The sequence below is a fragment of the Schistocerca serialis genome, chromosome 1 (genome assembly GCF_023864345.2).
Source record: "Schistocerca serialis cubense isolate TAMUIC-IGC-003099 chromosome 1, iqSchSeri2.2, whole genome shotgun sequence".
NCBI lineage: Eukaryota > Metazoa > Arthropoda > Insecta > Orthoptera > Acrididae > Schistocerca > Schistocerca serialis.
In genome coordinates, this window is record NC_064638.1 from 682,205,925 (window position 1) to 682,227,698 (window position 21,774).

The following is a 21,774-nucleotide window of genomic DNA, read 5'->3' on the forward strand; positions in this document are numbered from 1 at the left end:
CTCCATAGGACAACACTATGCGTTTATTACGAGGGTCTAGAGAGTCCTGGCTTTGCTCAGTGCAATTCTTTGACACTTAAGTCCAGTTGTTGTATAATTGCGAAATGAAATTTGCGTCAACACTGACATAGCATTCTCTCAATTATGTAGAAAATACAGGTGTTGGACAAAAATACATACACAACGCGGGAGGGGCACGGTTGAACATAAATGCAGATGCTAGTCCAGCCCGCATGTTGTGCCATCCTATTTGGCTAGGAACGGTACCTGTGCAATGTTCTTAGTGAGTTGTGTGTGTCATTTGTGGTCAGAACAGTGTTCTGGGTAGTTGTAAGTGCAATATGCCGGTGTTGAGTGGATTCGAATGTGGGCAAATTGTTGATCCTCATGGTGGGTGCTTCCGTAACCAACGTGCTATGTGTTTCAAGAGGCATCGTATCGAAGATTTACACCGCATACAGTGAAAGCGGAAAAACATCATCCACTAAGTCACAACGCGGACGAAAGTGTGTGTTGAGTTGTGACGGACGGTCAGTGAAGAGCATTGTGACGAAAAATAAGATGACGACAGGTGCACAAGTCACTGCAGAAATGAACGTCACATTCGCGATCCCTGCCAGCATAAAAAACAACCTGAAGGGAGCCCCTCAAACAGGGAATTGCAGAGCGAGTTGAAACCTCAAAAACCTACACCCAGAGACATAAATGTGCTTAACAGCAAAACGTGATGCCGAAGCCATAATACCTGGAGTGTGGAACAATGGAAAAAAGTAATTTGGTCGAGTAAGTTTTGTTGCACAGTTTCCAGCTTCTGGCCGTGTTTACGTCCCAAGAGAGAAACATGACGGAGGTTCGGTGATGATGTGGGCAGCCATAGCGCTGTATACCATGGGCTTCATGGTCACTCTACAAGGTCGCATTATTTCCAAGGATTATCAGATCGTTTTGGCAGATCGGGATGAACTGTCGCATCTCTACTGGGCACCACAGCCAACAGATCTCAAAATTGTTGAGAATTTGTGGTTTACTTTGAAGATAAGGCTGCGTGATTTTTATCCGGCTCCTGAACTTGCTACCATTTTGAAGGAAAGATGATATACAATTCCCTTGAAAACCGCACAAGACCAGTGATTATCCATTCCAAGACGACAGGAAGCTGTTCTGAATACCAGCGGGTTTCCCACACCGTATTAGACAGAGTAATGCTATCTGGTCTTAGTACTTCTAAATTTTTGTTTACTCCACGTATCTCGACGACAAAATTTGTAGATATTTCCACTTATTTCAGTCTGTACATAATGTAAAACTGCGATTCTTACTCTGAAAGGGAAAGACAATGAATAATTACTAGGTATGAGTGCGATCAAAGTTTCGTTGTTTTCAGTAGGTGACAATATCGAAATACTTTGTAGCATTTTGACAATACTGACTGACAGATGGTAATCCGCAAGTTACTGCACTTAGTTGTCCCCACAGTGTTGAGGCACAAATAGTGCCGTTACCCGTGTTCAAACGGACAGGTTGATCCTCAGACGGACGCATATTTTACTGACTACCTAGCAATACTTAACAAACCCCCGAACTTTGAAGACGCAAATAGATGAGAGCACCACACGCACTTGTTGCCGAAATGCTTAGCCGTGTGTGTATAGCACATAGCGAGCTGTCACCTGAGGATGAATCTGTCGGCTCCAAACCGATAACGGCGCTATTTGTTCCTAATAAAAAAAAATGGTGCAAATGGTTCTGAGCACTATGGGACTTAACTGCTGTGGTCATCAGTCACCTAGAACTTAGAACTATTTAAACCTAACTAACCTAAGGACATCACACACATTCATGCCCGAGGCAGGATTCGAACCTGAGACCGTAGCGGTCACGCGGTTCCAGACTCTAGCGCCTAGAACCGCACGGCCACTCCTGCCGGCTGTTCCTAATAAATAGCATTATTAACAGTGACTGGTTGCTGTTTTTACTTTACTGCAAAAGTTAAAGTGTCTCTAATTCACTACGCGCACGTAGTATGAAGCTAGGTTCGAATCTTTATAACACTTAACTGTTTTATTGGCGGAGGGACCAGAGTCATGGAAATTTGGAACCTTACTCTAGAACGCGCTTTACGACTTACTATGGAAGTCGCACAACTCTTTCACAGAGAGCTGTTTGCTGGATCAAAGTGGCTGAATTATACGTTCAATCTCCACCGGTGAGGCCCGTGTCTGCGCCGCGCGTAAGTTACGGTGTGCCTGTCCAATTGTGAGCGTGGCTGAGCCGTCCATCTAGAGGAGGGGAGCGCACCTGGCGACTGCCGCGAGCAGCTCGTACATCGCGAGCGCAATGGAACCAGCGGGCCGATCGCATCGTTGCTAGGTAACAGCTGTCGCCTGTCGCTTGGCTGCGCTGATAGCTCTGAAGCCACTACAGCCCTCTGTTTGCAGACTGACATGTCTGTCGGTATTACAAGAAGGCTCGTGCTTTTTTTTCACTGTTTTTGTAAAGATGTATTAAATCTGTAAAATGTCTTGGCAAGAGTCTTTTTCTTGTTGCTGCCGAAGTTAACATTAGTACAATTCGTTTAGTATTAGGGTACGCATAAAAAATTGAACTTGTGGACAGTTTCGATTCTTGATGCCCACAACGAGATCTCACCTTGGACACTGTAACACAAATCGTGGTAATTTCCAAGAATGATTGCCTGTCGAAGTTGGAGCGCTCCAAATGATACATATCGAAGTTGCGATAGTAAATCGATTATGGAAGTCTCGCGGGGCGCGTTATGATACATTAATTGTGATCGTCATTTGTATCAGTTTGGCGTTGTTTCTTCAATTTGAGTACATTACGTTCCCGCCATAATTGTTTGTGACAGCTTCTCTTCATAGCGAGTGTAATGTGTGCTGCTTCTCAAGTTTCTCCTGCGGATTGCCTCACATAGAAAACTCTAATTCCATGTATATGCAGTGTAGACAAATGTTTGACTTTTTCCCGGAAATACGGACTTCTGCCGGACGACGACAGGACAGACTGTAATGACTGTGGTGCTGCGAAGTCTGTGAAACTGCGTAAGAGGAGTGCGGACACTGAGATTCCGTTGCAATTTCATTGCGGACTTTGTGGAAAGCGAGCCAGTGTCAGGAAATATACGTGGTTCGAGTCTAAATTATCGATACAGACGAGCGTAATACTTGTGTCGTGCTGGATTCGTGATTACACGCTGAAAGCCACAGCATCAGAAACTGAGCTATCGGCGAATACCGTCTGTGATTAATTCGGGTTTTGCCGAGAAGTGTGCTACGTCATAGTGACAAATGACAGTGCACCAATTGGTGGACCGAACAAAATAGTGGAAGTAGACGAGTCTCACATTGCTAGGCGAAAGAATCAGAGAGTACGACCTTCTAAAAGTGAAGTAGATCACATTTGGGTTTTTGGTGGGGTAGAAAGGGAGTCACGCAAGTGTTTCATTGTCAGGGTATTGTCGCGAGACAAGGTCACTTTAGTGGGTCTTATAAATAATTTCATACTGTCTGGAACAAAAGTCATTATCGACGGGTTTCAGTCATACCAGAGTCTCAAAGCTGAAGGGTTCGAGCACGAATTTGTGAACCAGTCTGTCGAGTTTGTCTCTTCAGATGACGCCAGTGTCCATACCAAGACCATAGAACGCCTATGGAAGCCTGTCAAGCCAACCATAAAAAGAGAAGGTTGTCCAGGAGAGAGGGACGAACTGTATTTGTTCCAGTACCTATACTTTAACAACTTTCGTTTGCAGGGGAAAGTCGACGCACGCGACAATCTGTCGATATTCCTACCCGATATTGGCAGAGTTTCCACTGGGTATGGGAAAAAAGGGCTTGTCCCTGCAGCTTATACATCACGCGGACTGTCACAAGACGATAACACTGACGACGAGTAACGTAAGTCGTCTCCTTTCAATTTGCGAGAGCTTCTCTAACGCTTTTCTTCTGTCATTCTGTAGTGCACCTTCAAACATACTCGTAACACGCGCCACGAGACTTTCATAATCGATTTACTATTACAACTTCGATATCTATCGTTTGGAGCGCTCCAACTTCGATAGGAAATCATTTTTGGAAATGACCCAAATCGCAGAGTACACGAATTTCCTGCTAACTGAGAATGATTGGCCCGTTTTTATTTGAGAAGTTATGCTTTTGAACAGTGTCAGTTACAAGTATGCGCCGTAGTTCCACAATGCACTAGTGATCCGACTGAAATCTTTAATATGAATAATCCAGTTTTCAGAGGTATCCGATACGTACAGGGTACTTTCGCTCGAGTGTTAGTGCAGAAAGCGGCTTAGTGTAAAGTCGCCCAACAAAATGCACTGATGTGCAAAACTTAACGACGAAAGAAACTTTCGCATGATGTGTCTCTGCCAAGTAACGTAGCTCGTTGAAAGTTGGACCATAAACAGAAAGAACTGCCACAGCCGACTACAGAAGGTAACTGAAACAAGTACGCCATGAAGCGAACAACAATGACTCCTTTATGCAGTCTATACTTAAACTGTATTCATCGCGAATTGTCATGTTATGCAGGGTATTACAAAAAGCGGTACATGGTACTGCATGCTCAGCGGTGTGTTCCCATGCTGGCCACGAGGCTGGTGAGTTCTTTTGGCAGGTTTTTTCCAGTCCTTCATCAAAGTTGTTGACAACTACTGTACCATTGTTGCTGGATGTAGACGTGCTGTAGTACTTCTCGCCAACACAGCGCTAAGTGCTCGAGGAATTCAAGTCGGGGAAACGGGCTGGCCAGTTCATTCGACGAGTATCCTCTCCTTCGAAGAGCTCCTGCACCTGTGCAGTTCAATGCAGTCGTGCATTGTCATCCATAAAAATGAAGTGTGGGCCTAACAAAGTCCTGAAAAGACGAACATAGGCAAAGAGTACTGATGTGTCAGCACAGCATGGAATTCAACTTTTACGCAACCACACAAGCTCAGCAAAATAGGCTGTGGAGTGGTAGGACTGGACCAAGTGACACATCAGGCAATCACCACTAAACATTTATTTGGCACATTTAAACAAGACAAGTAACAAATAAAACCGTCAACGCATTTTTAAAAGTACCGTTTAGGTGAGAACAAGTTACTTCAGAATTTAAACATTTGTAAGTAGGCTGTTCAGGTTTTTATGTTGGTAACGCCACTTAGCGCTCTGTATGAAAATCACTGACTGTGCTGTGTGCAGTCTGTGGCTGGTTTGCATTGTTGGAATATTTGCTATTGTAGTGTTGGGCAGTTGGATGTGAAAAGCGCGTAGCGTTGCGCAGTTGGAGGTGAGCCGCCAGCAGTGGTGGATGTGGGGAGAGAGATGGCAGAATTTTGAGAGCGGACGATCTGGACGTGTGTCCATCAGAAAGAGTAAATTTGTGATATTGGATATCATGAACTGATATATATGATGGATGACTTTTGAACATTATTAAGGTAAATACATTGTTTGTTCCCTATCAAAATCTTTCATTTGCTAACTATGCCTATCAGTAGTTAGTGCCTTCAATAGTTAGAATCTTTTATTCAGCTGGCAGTATTGGTGCACGCTGTATGGCAGTAGTTTGAGTAACGAAGATTTTTGTGAGGTAAGTGATTCATGAAAGGTATAGGTTATTGTTAGTCAGGACCATTCTTTTGTAGGGATTATTGAAAGTCAGACTGCGTTGCGCTAGAAAAATATTGTGTGTCAGTTTAGTGAATGTCCCAGTACGTTCAGTTTTGCTCAGCTGTTTGAAAATCAAATAACGTTGAGGTTTTCCAGCAATGTCATATATAAAAATTTTCTAAGGGGAGGTTTAACATTCATGAACTACTTCATTTATGCCCTATTACACATTTAGTGAAATGAGCTAAACATTATTCACTCAAAAACTATGATCAACCTGAAGAACAATTTACTAAAATTTAACGAGGAAATATAGCCTTTCATTACTGCAGCGATTGGTATTACCAAAGTAATTCATGGTGCAGGCAACGAGAAATCAGCTACAACAGACTGACATCTGCCTTGAGTAACTAGAAACACAATAATTCATTACAGCACATCATCTGTAGAATTAATCAACTCATTACTAAACATCAGCTAAGGAGTACTAATCTATTACCCTATTTGGGTAAGGCAAATTACAGCCGCACTTAAACTCGTGATTAAATCAGAATTAATTACCACATCCACATAGTGTCATTGAAGGAATTCTTGTACTTTCATTAATAGAATCAGTTTCAAACTATTTAAGCACACAATAACAACTGGCCTCTCAGTAACTTGTAAGAATTTATGAAACTTCTCATTTAGAATTAGACATGTGTTCTCAGACACACTATCACTTCAGATACAAACGTAACAGTAATGTTATTGAAATTCGAAGAAAAATATATTCAGGGAAAATTTTGTCCATGTATATCCATAGCAACTGGCCAGCTTAACTCCGTCGTGTGATATAAATATAATAACCAGGCGGCACTTAGACAAGGACCAGCCAAACTGTTTTCAATGGCGGTTAACACTGACAGTAGCAATCTATAACCAGCATGTATCAGCACTCCAGGCCCTAGTAAATGTTAATCATCACATCACATACAGCTCTCACTAGGACTTTGCGTACTAAGCAAGTTGAAATTAACACATTCGAAGACAGACACAGTAGGAGTAGCAACGGTCGGCCAAGAAAATGAAGTCAGCAGCATTGAACCCAGTAGTCGATTCCGGCCACAATTTACAGCACAAACAAGGCCCTTACCCGCTTGCTTGTTTGACGAAGCCAGTCGACGCACATCCCGATGCCAGGAGACATGCAGGAAGCGAAATACACCAACGGCTTCCCAGTAACGTGACTGCTTCCACGCCGGCGATATTTGCTAGAGCGCCGTCACCCGGGTAAACAGCCCCTTTCAGATGTGCTCTTCCTGCTGCCTCGCACGGCGCCTGTACTGTCCGCCAGACTTCGCAAACGACGTTACTGCTAGGCGTCCCAAAGTAAAATTCTCGCTACTTGCTAGAGCTCACCCCTCGCTCCCCGATCGGCCCGCTAGGTAGCGTCACCGCGCGCTCTGCACACAGCAACGCAAAGGTGACCCATACCGGCGGCGGCAATATCGCTGATCGCGCCACACGGTTCAAGTACAGTGTAACCATAGTCTTGACCGGCGAGTGTAGTACGTTCAAATATTTGGAGGTCAGTTTGCCCTTCCAACATTATGTGACCCCCCCCCCCCCCCACACACACACCATAACACCTGGAAGATCAAAAGGATCGTGTTCAACAATGTTCTTGGGTACATTACGTGTTCCCTCCTCTTGCCGTATGATGGTACGTCCAGTATTGTCAAACATGGTCGTTGTTATGGTGTGTGAAGGTATAATGCAGCATTGATGCACTGATCTCCAAATAAAACACGGTATACTCACGATTCTACATTATTCTGACACTGTACTCCTTCCACTCGTTAATATTTTCCATTCGGCCGTGACTTCAGTTCTATGGATGACAACGTGGGACCGCATCGAATTGCGCGGATGGAATAGCTCTCGAAGCGAGAGGATATTCGGAGAGAGGATTTGCGCGTTCCCCAGACTTAAATCGCACCAAGCACGTGTGGGATGAGTTGGGGACACATATTTCAGCACTTCCACGTGCATAAATGACCATCCACCAGTTTTCAACCGCGCTGGTGAGGAAACGGGGCGTCCTACCACAAGGACACCTTACAAACCTTTTAGCCAACATGGGAGCACGTTGCACAGCATGCATGGTCGTCTTGGGAATTGTAATGTCCAGTTGACCATCGTAAATCGCGGTGACTTCAGTGGTCTTACTGTCTCTGAATAATCGTGTTATTTCAGTTTGTCTCGCTGGGTATCTGTTTCAATTACTTTCTGAACTCTACTGTAGCAGTTCCTCCTGCGTATGGTCCGTTTCATCTATCTATGTTACTTGGCAGTGACACATTATGTTAAAGTTACTTCCGTTCTTAAATTTTGTGGACCAGTCTCTACCACTATCTTACAGTAGCTCACTGGCCGCTTTGGACTATTGTACAAGGAGTAGAACTGCAACTTGAATATCATTAACAACTGATGACTATGAAAGTTTGTGTATATGCCAGTGGCTTGTACAGAGTCAATGCTGTAAGATGGATCAGAATGGCAGAGAGGAAGCTATAGTGTTTCGACTTTCCCATGATCAAGTTTCCATTTTATTGTGTACTAGCCTTTCCTCACAGCTTCACCAAAATATTCCTTTGACACAACATTGCTGACACGTCCTCCTGCCTCTATTTTTCCACCTCTTCATCTGCCATTTTGTCCACCTCATCATTCCAGCTCTGTCTGTCTCCTCCTCTCCATTCTCTTTGTCCCCTCAACTCATCCTCGTCCCTCTCTCTACCTCCTCCTCCGACTCTATCTAAATATTGTTCTCCCCATATTCTGTCTGTATATCATCTACTTCCTATTTCTCTATCCACACTTCCCTAACAAGCTCTCAATCTCCTCCTCCCCCTATCTCTGACCACCTTGTCCCCCTCTCTGTCCTTTCTCTCCACACCCCTCTCTCTGTCCATCTCCTATGGCCTCACACCCTGTCCTTTTCCTCCACCCGTGTCACTGTTCCTAGTCTCCTTCCCCCTATTCTGTATCCATGCTCTCCTGTTTCCCTCTCAGCCAGTCTGTACCTCCATCCTAGTTGATACTACTCTTATACAACAGCCTATCATGCAGGGAAGCCTGCGTGCCTGGGGTTGGAGAACCAGGTCTTGCCCCTGACATGTAGGTTGCCCTCCAAAGTAGATCGATCAGGCAGCTGACATTCTTTCTACACAATATGCTTGTCACAAAAGGCAGCCTATATGCCAGGGGTTGGAAAAACACGTTTTTGCATCCTCTTCTGCAGGAGCTAGGAGATTATAAACCTCACATTTCTGAGGCTGCCGACGCCTGTTGTTTGTGTGCCTAGAAAGAGAGCATGAGAGAGAAAGGATCAATACAGACTACTCAACATGTCTACAAGGAAAGGTGTACGTCACAACCATGAACATGGTGTACATATAGCGATTGTAAAAAGCTCCTATACAATAATGACCAGAGATGAAACTGAAAGGTCTGATGTCTTCATAAAGATATGCTGTGGAAACTCGCTTCTACCAAGACGATGACAGCTGTGACCACAAGTCTACACTCATACTATGCTTGTTCGATAAACAGTCATAAACGTTATTGCAACTCGATTGGTCAACTAAATCTCCCAACCTTAATCTCATAGAAAATATCTGACACGGTTTGGAACAGCAGTTGAAACATAAAAGTCAGCCTCCCAGCAGTTTTCCGGCGCTACGGGATGCAATATTCAGCTGGCTGTTATACACCTGGAGAAACATGTGGGCTCTCTTGGGCGCTGAATTGACGATGACGACGTTTGGTTTGTGGAGCGCTGAACTGCGCAGTTATCAGCGCCCGTACTAATTCCCAACCTTTTCTCAGCCCAATCTCACACTTTCATGAATGGTGATGAAATGATGAGGACAACACGAACACCCAGTCATCTGGAGGCAGGTGACAACCCCTGACCACGCCGGGAATCGAACCCGGGACCCCGTGCTCGGGAAGCGAGAACGCGACCGCGAGACCACGAGCTGCGGACCCGCTGAATTGAGGCCATTATCCAAAAACGAAGCGGTGTTCCACAGTAATTACGTGGCGTCTCCTAGAAGTGACCAATTACCTGCCGGAGTGCTTTTTTTAACGATAAATGACGATAAAGTAAAAACAGAAACACATAACAAAAATGGCTGCGGTATAAATGATGATAACTGAAGAAAGGGAAGTACATTTAACTATTGTAACATGATTTTCTTGGGGGAAACCTATCCTTTGGAAAACCTAAGTGTGTAAGAGTCCGACGAAGGACAGAATACCGATTCATAGATAATATTAAAATCCATCGTACTCTGAAACTAAAGCGACAGAGCAAAGGGGAAAGCTAGTTCTCCCACGAATGAAACCTCACTGTTGACACCAAAAAAATGTGCTTATCAAAAAGTTACTATTCGAAGGTCGTACAGTCCATAATCTGTACTCCAATGAGGCAAAATCGCTGTGAGGATTGAGGCTATCACACCACCAACGCACCAGGTTGGAGATACCCGTTTGGTAAAACACCGCGTCCTGCTGCGTGAAAAAATCCGTAACTGCCTGCTGCACAGTTTCGTCAGACAGGAGTTGCCGACTCTTTCAAATGGTTCAAATGGCTTTGAGCACTACGGGACTTAACATCTGAAGTCATCAGTCCCCTAGAACGTAGAACTACTTAAACCTAACTAACCTAAGGACAGCACACACATCCATGCCCTATTCAGGATTCGAACCTGCTACTGTAGCAGGAGCGCGGTTCCGGACTGAAGCGCGTAGAACCGCTCAGCCACAGAGGCTGGCAGTCGACTCTTTAACTCCTTATTTATGTGACCGACTGTCGCATCGGGAGAGATCAGGAATATTGGGCACGTACTCAAGTATCTCCCACTTAAGTCGGCATAACTTCTGCTTTACGACATTTACGATATCCGGATGAGCGTTACAAAGAAGCAGCAGCAACCCTTGTCACCGTAATTTCTCCAGCATTGCGCAGTACCGCAGACGGAGACACCAGGCTCTTGAAATCAATGAGCAGTGGATCCCGGTAATTAAAGGACGGGATGAGTATTACATTAAGAGCTGTTGTCTGACTGTTTCGACGCTACTATGGATGGTCTCTCAAACCGCTACAGTTTTTTGTCTTGTGATATTTCACACAACTCAGTGAGGAGAAGTGGACTTGTCTGTGTACCTTCCTATTGGATTACGGGCTACACGTGTCAGAAATCTGGCATTGTTGTTACAATTTGTTTCTTATTCTTGGCTCTTTGGACGTTTCACCGACACATCATAGTGTTTGCGTGTCGTGTTTTTGTTGAACGTTACCGTTTCTCCGAGGTGAAAAAAGCTAGACCATCTATGCAATGTTTTCTACGCGAGACAGATACGTGTGTTCTACAACGCTTCATCGAATTCTGAGATGAAGACTTTTATGACAGTGATACTGAGCCGCGCGGGATTAGCTGAGCGGTCTTGGGCGCTGCAGTCATGGACTGTGCGGCTGGTCCCGGAGGAGGTTCGAGTCCTCCCTCGGGTATGGGTGTGTGTGTTTGTCCTTAGGATAATGCAGGTTAAGTAGTGTGTAATCTTAGGGACTGGTGACCTTAGCAGTTAAGTCCCATAAGATTTCACACACATTTTTGGACAGTGATACTGACCCTGATTTCGTGTGTTTATTGATCACGATACTAATTCGGAGAAAGAAACTGAAAGTGATGAAGATGTGACACGTGATGACGATGGAGAAGCGTACTTCTTCGGTAAGACCAGAAAGATGTCTTCGATGGAGAAAACAGAAGCCGCCAACTAACGTAAGAATAAGGCAAGTCGACATTGTCTGGCAGCTGCCTGGACTGCAACAGATTCCTAAAATTTTGAAGGACGTAAAACATCAATCTTTTATTGTCCTTGATTGAAGCGAAAATCAAGTATCTAGGTCAACAGTGTGGTATTCTGATTTGGTTGGAGGATTGTAGGTCGGTCTGCAAATCTCCAAAATCATGGAACGCGTCAGTACAAGAAATCACAACATGTAATTAATAACAAATAAAATACAGTACAGAAACTTTCACAAACTAAAACTGTTTGAGCGCCTATTATATTTATGTTTTCTGTCTGACGTCTAGACATCCCGACGACCTAACGACGAAGACAAAATTACATTTGAATTAAGAATGCTGTAAATGTTGCATGCTTGTTGAAACAGACCTTTCGGACCATAAGACGTCTGTTCTTGTTGTGCGCTGCCGTAAATCAGGCTTGACAAATGGGTAAAACTGGCAGCTGAAAGGCAGAGCACAATACTTCAGTATATGCACCAATAATAACGAACAAATTAGATGTAAATAGACACATAAATCCTGTGATTAATGCAACAGTTACCATGAGCTTTGGTCAGGATAGTCTGCCTCCGTGTTCTCGTAAAAATGTCATGACGTCGTAATGAATATGGCATGGAGTGTTGATTGATCACATTAGCGGAAATCTTTTGCACACGGTATCTGTTTCGAGTTTGCTACTAATCAGTACAAATGGACTGAACAAAAAGACGACAGTGTCAAATTTTTGAAGCGGCTCTCGAGACGTTATCACTGCTAACTACTTTGTACTACCTTAGTTTTTGGAGATGTAGGCAGGGGTGCAATCACGATGACATACCGGGTTTATAGCCCAAGAACACAGCAAAGCCGAAAAGGAATGGGGGGGGGGGGGGGCACTGAACATAATTCATGAATGGAATTAACTGCTGTAATACAAACGAGTGGTTAGCTGTCAACTGTACCTAGTGGTCTATGTGAATACATGTAACATTTTCAATGAGAAGGCAATTTTACGTATGTAGGGTCTAAAATCTACGTGAGATGAAGATCAGGTGTTACCTTGCTATATTTAGCAACAGTTTTAAGTTGTGATGGTTAAAAAATATGTATGAAGGAAGTGAGTAATAAATAAATATCTATGAAACAAAGAGACGCACTGGTAATGGGAAAACATGAGGTGTGAGTGCAGTATAGAGTAGTGACCGGCAACATTTGACTATGAAAATTCGACTGTTTCCGAATAGTACCTATTAATCAAAACAAAAGGTTCATTCTGGACGCTCTAAAAATTTTAATAGGGTAAGATTTATCAGCAGGAAAGCGAGTTTTCACCATTCACTCCTTTTTTTTAATATTGAGAAATCTTTTTAGTTTTTATTACAGTGCTTTTCTTGTTTCTTTGCAAAATCTAATTACAAGCTTATCAATACCATTCGTGCATTGTCGCTGTAACTGACAGCCTAAGAGCTCTGTCTTGCAGACTGTTATGTACAGACAGCTTTGTGCAGTCATGGTGTTATCTACGCACCTGCAACGTGTTGATATCTTCAGATCGTTCAGACGCAGCAGTACTGTGCGGCAGCTGAGGAGGTTAATTAATCGTTCCGTCAAGTCATGGTGTTACTCGCAGACGGAACGTATCCATTCACTTGGTAACAGTTGGTAGGGGTGCACTGCCGCGAGCAGAGTTACACGCGCTCTTAATAGGTACACACAGACACACACTGCAGAGTGCGAGGGCAGCGAATAGGAAGCTGGTTCCAACAAATTCAGAGGTGACGAGTGGACCATATGGCGTGGTAGTGAGTCATGGGAGTGGGGAGAAGTGCACAAGGCCTGAGAGCGAATACTGATTGGCAGTCAATACGTAGGGGAACCACGAGTGTCTTGGCGGGAAACACAAAATTTTCTTTATTAAATACCAGTTACTAAAGTCCACATTCGTCATAGCAAAAACTAGGAGAGCCTGTGGGTCATAAGGGTCTTAATACCATAGTATCGCTATGCAGTAAACTAGAGATGGGCCAACTCGTTCATTGTTGGGATTTAGTTCACTGTGATCGCTCATTTTTTGTAAACCGTTCATTTTTATTCGTTCACCGTTCATTTGTGCATGGTATATGGTTCTTATGAAAAACTGAAAATTAGTAGCATAGGTGACTGAAGATGGAAGGCGCCAAGAGGGGGCACTTACCTTCCCCCTGGAGTACAGAGTTTTCTTTCACTACAGAATTCTCATACACTTGTAGAAGTAATTTTCGAGATTCTGCAAAACCTCTCGTTTAGCCAACTGTATCGTTATGTGGCTGATCGCAATGAAATAATATAAGGGGCCGCACTAAAAACCGGCCCCGAGTACAGACTGAACACCAATTACGCACGATTTGTTGACCACTACGAGCAGAATGGAAAAACATATAATAATTAGGCACTAAAGAAATAACAAATAAGCAAATGAAAACAACAACTTCGAAACAATAGATGACGATTGGTGAGCGACAACGAGCAGTCTAGTACTCGGAGCCGATTTTTCGTGTGCCAATCTGTACCACTAAAATAATATTGTATAAGTTATCATATTCTCGTCGCAAAATGTGACACCAGACAGTCGATTATGGACGGCGGGCTTCATTCGGTCGTAAGTCGGTCTGCCTTCCATAACAATGGAGATGCTGTTTTACCTTGGATAAAAAAAAAAAAACAGAAGATGGCCACTGGTGTGTATCGTGCCGACTTCCTTTGCATGTCTAATAACAAAAAAACTTTCCTTTCTATGTCTTCTGCTGTTTATCGAAATAGTGAAGTAAGCTGATACGCCCTTTCGTTGCCTGAAAAGATGTAACAGTATGTATTACATACACCGTATATTTATGTAATTTACGTAATTATAAAATACGTTTTAATTACCGGTCGTGGACGTTGAATACAATACAAAAAGAACCAGAAATCCAGAGTTCAAAAAATGTTTGAAACATATCCAGAGTTGGCGTGCGCAGCGAACGAAATGAACAACATCTCGATACCGAACTAACTAGGAGAGTTAGCAGTGGAACTGCGAAGAGTGGCCACGCGAAGGACGAGTCCGGCAGAGGGAGACCGAAACTGAGACGGAGACGGGAACGGAACAGAGCCTGGAACGAGACCGGCCGAAGTGTCGTTGCGGGAACGAGGCCGACCGTTTCCTGTTCCCGGAACTACACTCCTGGAAATGGAAAAAAGAACACATTGCTCCGGACACTGCGAGACGGCTGTACAAGCAATGATCACACGCACGGCACAGCGGACACACCAGGAACCGCGGTGTTGGCCGTCGAATGGCGCTAGCTGCGCAGCATTTGTGCACCGCCGCCGTCAGTGTCAGCCAGTTTGCCGTGGCATACGGAGCTCCATCGCAGTCTTTAACACTGGTAGCATGCCGCGACAGCGTGGACGTGAACCGTATGTGCAGTTGACGGACTTTGAGCGAGGGCGTATAGTGGGCATGCGGGAGGCCGGGTGGACGTACCGCCGAATTGCTCAACACGTGGGGCGTGAGGTCTCCACAGTACATCGATGTTGTCGCCAGTGGTCGACGGAAGGTGCACGTGCCCGTCGACCTGGTACCGGACCGCAGCGACGCACGGATGCACGCCAAGACCGCCTACGCAGTGCCGTAGGGGACCGCACCGCCACTTCCCAGCAAATTAGGGACACTGTTGCTCCTGGGGTATCGGCGAGGACCATTCGCAACCGTCTCCATGAAGCTGGGCTACGGTCCCGCACACCGTTAGGCCGTCTTCCGCTCACGCCCCAACATCGTGCAGCCCGCCTCCAGTGGTGTCGCGACAGGCGAGAATGGAGGGACGAATGGAGACGTGTCGTCTTCAGCGATGAGAGTCGCTTCTGCCTTGGTGCCAATGATGGTCGTATGCGTGTTTGGCGCCGTGCAGGTGAGCGCCACAATCAGGACTGCATACGATCGAGGCACACAGGGCCAACACCCGGCATCATGGTGTGGGGAGCGATCTCCTACACTGGCCGTACACCACTGGTGATCGTCGAGGGGACACTGAATAGTGCACGGTACATCCAAACCGTCGTCGAACCCATCGTTCTACCATTCCTAGACCGGCAAGGGAACTTGCTGTTCCAACAGGACAATGCACGTCCGCATGTATCCCGTGCCACCCAACGTGCTCTAGAAGGTGTAAGTCAACTACCCTGGCCAGCAAGATCTCCGGATCTGTCGCCCATTGAGCATGTTTGGGACTGGATGAAGCGTCGTCTCACGCGGTCTGCACGTCCGGCACGAACGCTGGTCCAACTGAGGCGCCAGGTGGAAATGGCATGGCAAGCCGTTCCACAGGACTACATCCAGCATCTCTACGATCGTCTCCATGGGAGAATAGCAGCCTGCATTGCTGCGAAAGGTGGATATACACTGTACTAGTGCCGACATTGTGCATGCTGTGTTGCCTGTGTCTATGTGCCTGTGGTTCTGTCAGTGTGATCATGTGATGTATCTGACCCCAGGAATGTGTCAATAAAGTTTCCCCTTCCTGGGACAATGAATTCACGGTGTTCTTATTTCAATTTCCAGGAGTGTATAAGCAGAAAGCCACGACCGAAGTGAACTATGAAAGACCGTTCCTTAGAATTCGTTCCTCGCTCCTTCCGTTGATGAACTGTTCATTTGGTCCTGTTAGTTCGCGAACGATCCATCTCTACAGTAAACCAGTTAATTCAGTAGACAAAAGAATATTGTTAAGTTCCGTAAGCTGTACGAAGAGCTACGAAGTTTTACGATGTGAGCAAGAGACTTCGGCCGTACGCCGAACTCACCAATTCGCAATATGATGTGCTGGACACTTGTTCTATTATAATAGTCGGCTTCACCATGCTCTCGAGATTTTTTAGCTTTTTGAGATGAATCTCTTTCAGGCTACTGAATTGTTATTGTTTTACGGTGTTTGTTAATAAACGCTTCGTAATGGCATTCCCTTATTTATTTCATGTAAATTAGATATCCACGCCACACTTATGACAGGTAGCCGGCATGCATCTTTTGAAGAATGCAATGCGCTATAAGAAATGTTCCAAGGGGCAACATCAGCGAGAGATTCGCAGAAAACAAGTTGGAAGAAACTTTAAGCGCTGATTCTTTAAGATATCCAGGAGAGTTAACTTAACTAGCGCAGTCTCGGGTGGGAAGGTTCAAAAAATGGCTCTGAGCACTGTAGGACTTAACATCTGAGGTCATCAGTCCCCTAGAACTTAGAACTACTTACACTTAACTAACCTAAGGACATCACACACATCCATGCCCGAGGCAGGATTCGAACCTGCCACCGTAGCGGTCGCGCGGTTCCAGACTGAAGCGTCTAGAACCGCTCGGCCACTCCGGCCGGCGGGTGGGAAGGCATGACCATTTGTACTGTACATCATATACACCACTTTGTACGGAATTGCAGGGTAAACTGACAAAAACTAATATTTCTGGCTTTGCAGCCATCATATTCGCCTACTAGAAGCTCCTCTAAGAGGAGTTGAGAAGGCAGCAATGGGAAGATGACGTAATGTGGTGTGAGGTACCGATGACAGATGGTTTGCTCGGTACGGGTATCACGAGAAAGACCGCCTACGTTTTGGTCCTTCTCCATGATGGGTTGCTGCGTTCGGGAGTAGACCTCCTAAATGATAAGTCTCTGTTATTTATATTTGTGAAACTAAACAGTGAATTTACAAGCATTTCATGTAGAAGCATCTATCAATAGCATGCTGCCACTACATTAATTCAAAACTGTTAACTACCAGCAGATTAATAAACAACTGCTAAACGAAAAGGCAGGCGAAGCACTTCGGAGATATTCGGATCACGCCTAACTTGGATGGCGAGCGAAGTGGTTTGCTGTAAGATCAGAACTGGTTCGGCAGTCTCGGAAGACAGACATGTTGTCTGTCTTGGTCCTATCGGTTGAGAACAATTTAGCAATTTCTGGTTGTGTGGACATGCAGCTGAGAGCAATGATAGTAGCTACACAAACTACGCAAATACACTGTTCATTAATTTTTAAATTTTCTTTGAAAATGTGAAGAATGGAGATTATTTGTCATACGTAAAGTGCATTATAATTGTGCAGTTTCTCATTATCTGCTAGTAAAAATGCGAGTGGCATCACATTAAGCAAACCAATTGAAGATTTAATTATTTACACAATACCAGTTCCTCGCTAAGAGTGTATTGTAAACTCAAGGTAAGAGACTCACGACGTGCTATTTTATGCACAGAGGACAGAGGACTGCAGATTGGTGAACATTAATTAGAACTTAGGCATTCCACTCAGGGTGGTGGAAGCAAATAGGCACCTCGTATGTATTGCGATCTTAGTAAAAATACCATCAGTGACACGTCATCTGTGGTAACACAGAGAAGGTATGAAGGAATTTTCGAGGGGAGGGTTTTATCACACGCTGGTTTATATCTCCCTCTCTCCCCCTCTATTTTTCAACTTGCCGAAAAACTTTAATTTCGGTTTACTACAGCGACGGGATTCTGCCACGTGTTACGTGACATATTGTTGGAAAATGAATAATAGAAACTTTACATTCCGTTGCGTGAGTCGTTGTGCATGTTCTCAGTGCTGACTATAAGAGAGAGGTGTACTGATTCATAAAGATTTTCTTCTGTAAGAGGCGAAAGTAGCAAAATTGAATATTGCAATATTTGTAGTCAGACATAATGTTGACGTACTACTTAGAGTAACCAGACAAAATACCTGCAACGGAGGCAAGCAGAACTTCATCAGTTCACAGGAAAAATGCTACAGTGATGCGAGCTATTGTGCGAGTTTTAATGTACTGCACGACATTTTCTGCAAGCTACACTGAAGCGCCAAAGAAACTGGTATAGCCATACGCATTGAAATACAGAGAGATGTGAACAGCCAGAATACGGCGCTGTGGTCGGCAGCGTCTATATAAGACAAAAAGTGTCTGGCCTAGTTGTTAGAGCCCGCATCTCGTGGTCGTGCGGTAGCGTTCTCGCTTCCCACGCCCGGGTTCCCGGGTTCGATTCCCGGCGGGGTGAGGGATTTTCTCTGCCTCGTGATGGCTGGGTGTTGTGTGCTGTCCTTAGGTTAGTTAGGTTTAAGCAGTTCTAAGTTCTAGGGGACTGATGACCATAGATGTTAAGTCCCATAGTGCTCAGAGCCATTTGAACCTAGTTGTTAGATCGGTTACTGCTGCTACAGTGCCAGGTGACCAAGATTTCAGCGAGTTTGAACGTGGTGTTATGGTCGGGGCACGAGCGATGGGACACGGCATTTCCGAGGTAGCGATGAAGTGGGGATTTACCCGTAAGATCCTTTCACGGGTGAACCGTGAGTAACAGGAATCAGGTGAAACAACAAATCTCCGATATCGCTGCTGCCGGAAAAATATCCTCCCAGACCGGGACCAACGACGACTCAAGAGAATCGTTAAGCGTGACAGAAGTGCAACCCTTCGGCAAATTGCTGCAGATTTCAATGCTGGACCATCAAAAAGTGTCAGCGTGCGAACCATTCAAAGAAAGATCATCGATATGGACTTTCGGATCCGAAGGCCCACTCGTGTACCATTGATTATTGCACGACACACTGCTTTACGCCTCGCGTGGACCCATCGACACCAACATTGGACTTTTGATGACTGGAACATGCTGCGTGGTTGGAGCTGCCTCGTTTCAGATTGTACCGAGCAGATAGACGTGCACGGCTATGGAGACAACCTCATGAATCCATGGACTGTGCATGTCAGCAGGGGACTGCTCAAGCTGGTGGAGACACTGTAGTGGTGTGGGGCGTGTGGAGTTTGCAAGATCCCCTCGCTTTTAAACTGATACTGTTATAACTCAGCTTAGCCGCGAGTCCGTAGAGGGTGGTATACGTGACGTATAGTATGACTGGTCAGCATTTCCACCCTGAATTTGCGAGTGTAAGTCGGATCTTCCTTGATCCGCTTTGGTGGGTTGTATCGTAGGATTTCCTCCTACCTGTGCGCGGTAAATGTCGTCCCGTGCAGATTCTTCATTGGCGCATTGGATGTGTCGGGGGAAGCTAATTATCTGAAATTGCTGTCGATCAATTTTAGGGTATCTATTTACTCGAAATTAACATTCAGAATGCCGTAATATCACTTTTATTCCTATTAGATCAATAATGAAACACTCATGTCACAAAATACTCGTAACCGAGAGCATGGCTACCATCGAACAAGACAGGAAGAGCTCTTAACGCCGACTGCCGACTTTGGCTCGCAGTCCGTATCTCTTACTAGTGTCGTCACAGTTCGTGGATTTCCGATCAAGTGCGTACTTACTAAGTCATGCATTTGTTAATGAACGGGTGTGAATTTTAACGAGGCAAAATTGTGATAAAGAGCTTTAAACATCCAGAGGCTCCTCCTAGTATTCATGTTGTCATAAATGACTTTAATTATTAAATATAAATAAACAAAATCGGTGACTTCGGCACCAAGTTGGCGGTACTTCCCGTCATGTATATTTCCCAGGCTAACGCTTGTTGCTACGGTCCAGCGCCGAGTCTCACCCCACTACGCGCGACATATGGTCGCTTCGTCACCTAGCCTGCCAGCGTGGGAAATGCTCTCCGATTCATGGCCGGCTACGGACTACAGCACTTCCTAACTACCGTGAATACGTCAATGAGAGACAATAATTTATTAAAACTGGTAAAAATGTCTTCCTCACGTAAGAGGCACCTTACAAGTTGGGGTGATACGGGACCCCTGATACGTATAGATATGACTCTGACAGGTGACAGGTACATAAGAATCCTGTCTTATCACCTGCATCCATTCATGACCATTGTGCGTTCCGACGGACTTGGGCAATTCCGGCAGGACAATGCGACACCCCACACGCCCAGAACTGCTACAGAGTGGCTCCAGGAACACTCTTCTGGCCACCAAACATGAACACTATTGAGCATATGTGCAACGTGCTGTTCAGGAGAGATCTCCACCGCTCGTACTTTTACGGATTTATGAACAGCCCTGCAGGATTCATGGTGTCAGTTCCCTCCAGCACTACTTCAGACATTAGTCGAGTCCATGCCACGTCATGCTGCGGCACTTCCGCGTGCTCGCGGTGGCCGTACGGGTGTTAGGGAGGTGTACCGGTTTCTTTGGCTCTTCAGCGCATTACTTGTTTGGAGCTGGAACGCTGTAAGCTGCTGTCGGCAGTTGGCATCTCATGCCATCGCTAGTGCAGTCGCTGTGCTTGACTCACGGTGCAGGTCGAGCGTGAGGGCGACGCGGCGCGGCTCCACGAGCGGCGTGTTGCGCGCCTGGCAGGAGAAGACGGCGCCCAGGTGTCGGCGCGCCACGCCGCGGAACGCCAGCCGGTTCTCCACGACGCCCGCGACGCGCCGCTCGCAGTCGGCGTCCACCACCTCGCCGTCCAGCAGCCAGCGCACCGACGGCTCCGGCTTCCCTGCCACCACAAGGCACGGCTGGCTCACGTTCTGCTCGACAAGTACAAAGCGTCATCTGACCGGCTCTTCTCACAGAAGACCAAGTGCAACAGTATCTCCTGCTTACATTCATCTGGCCCGAGTTATGCTGCAAGGGTTAGAACCGATTGCTGTCACTACTTGATGCGGATGTTCAAAAAGTGGAAATGTGTGTGAAATCTTATGGGACTTAAATGCTAAGGTCATCAGTCCCTAAGCTTACACACTACTTAATCTAAATTATCCTAAGGACAAACACACACATCCATGCCAGAGGGAGGACTCGAACCTCCGCCGGGGCCAGCCGCACAGTGATGCGGATGTCCTGAGCGATTCGGAGTCGAAGGGATGACAAAAACATTTTAGTTTCTGAGGAAACGTGGGGAAGCAAATGAAACCGTAACCTAAGTTCGCAATCGATCAGTATGCAAATGCAGTTACGTTCCAAGAAAAAAAAAAAACTGCGGTGAACTTCAGTTTGAAAAGAGTTTATGACATTGTTAAATTAAAAGTAGATGGGTAGACGGTATCTCACGTGCCGGAATGCATCACAAAAAATATAACGAGGATGGTGAAAAAAGTATTTTCTAAGTAGAAGATACTTTACAGCTGCAATGTGGACAAATACAGGGGGAACATTAATAACACCTAGAAACGGCAGAAACAGATTCATGAGCGGAAATGGAGGAAAAATTTTCTATGAACATATATACTGAAATGCGTCGTTGCCACGGTAGATAGCACTGACGAATTAAAGTTTCTGTGGGCACTTTTCTTGTGGTCCTTGTGTGTTACACGCTGCGTGATTTACGC

At 45.4% G+C, this 21,774-nt stretch overlaps 1 protein-coding gene across 1 annotated transcript in view; it reads right to left on the reverse strand.

The window, feature by feature from the left end:
* LOC126424527 (nephrin-like) overlaps positions 1-21,055 on the reverse strand; it is a 192,373-nt gene extending 171,318 nt beyond the window's left edge. Inside the window, exons 1-2 of the mRNA XM_050087297.1 lie at positions 21,050-21,055; positions 20,739-20,973 (exon numbers count right to left, since the gene is read on the reverse strand). Of these exons, the coding sequence (XP_049943254.1) occupies positions 20,739-20,973; positions 21,050-21,055 (241 nt within the window). The remainder of the gene's footprint in view (positions 1-20,738; positions 20,974-21,049) is intronic.
* Positions 21,056-21,774: the final 719 nt, after the last annotated feature.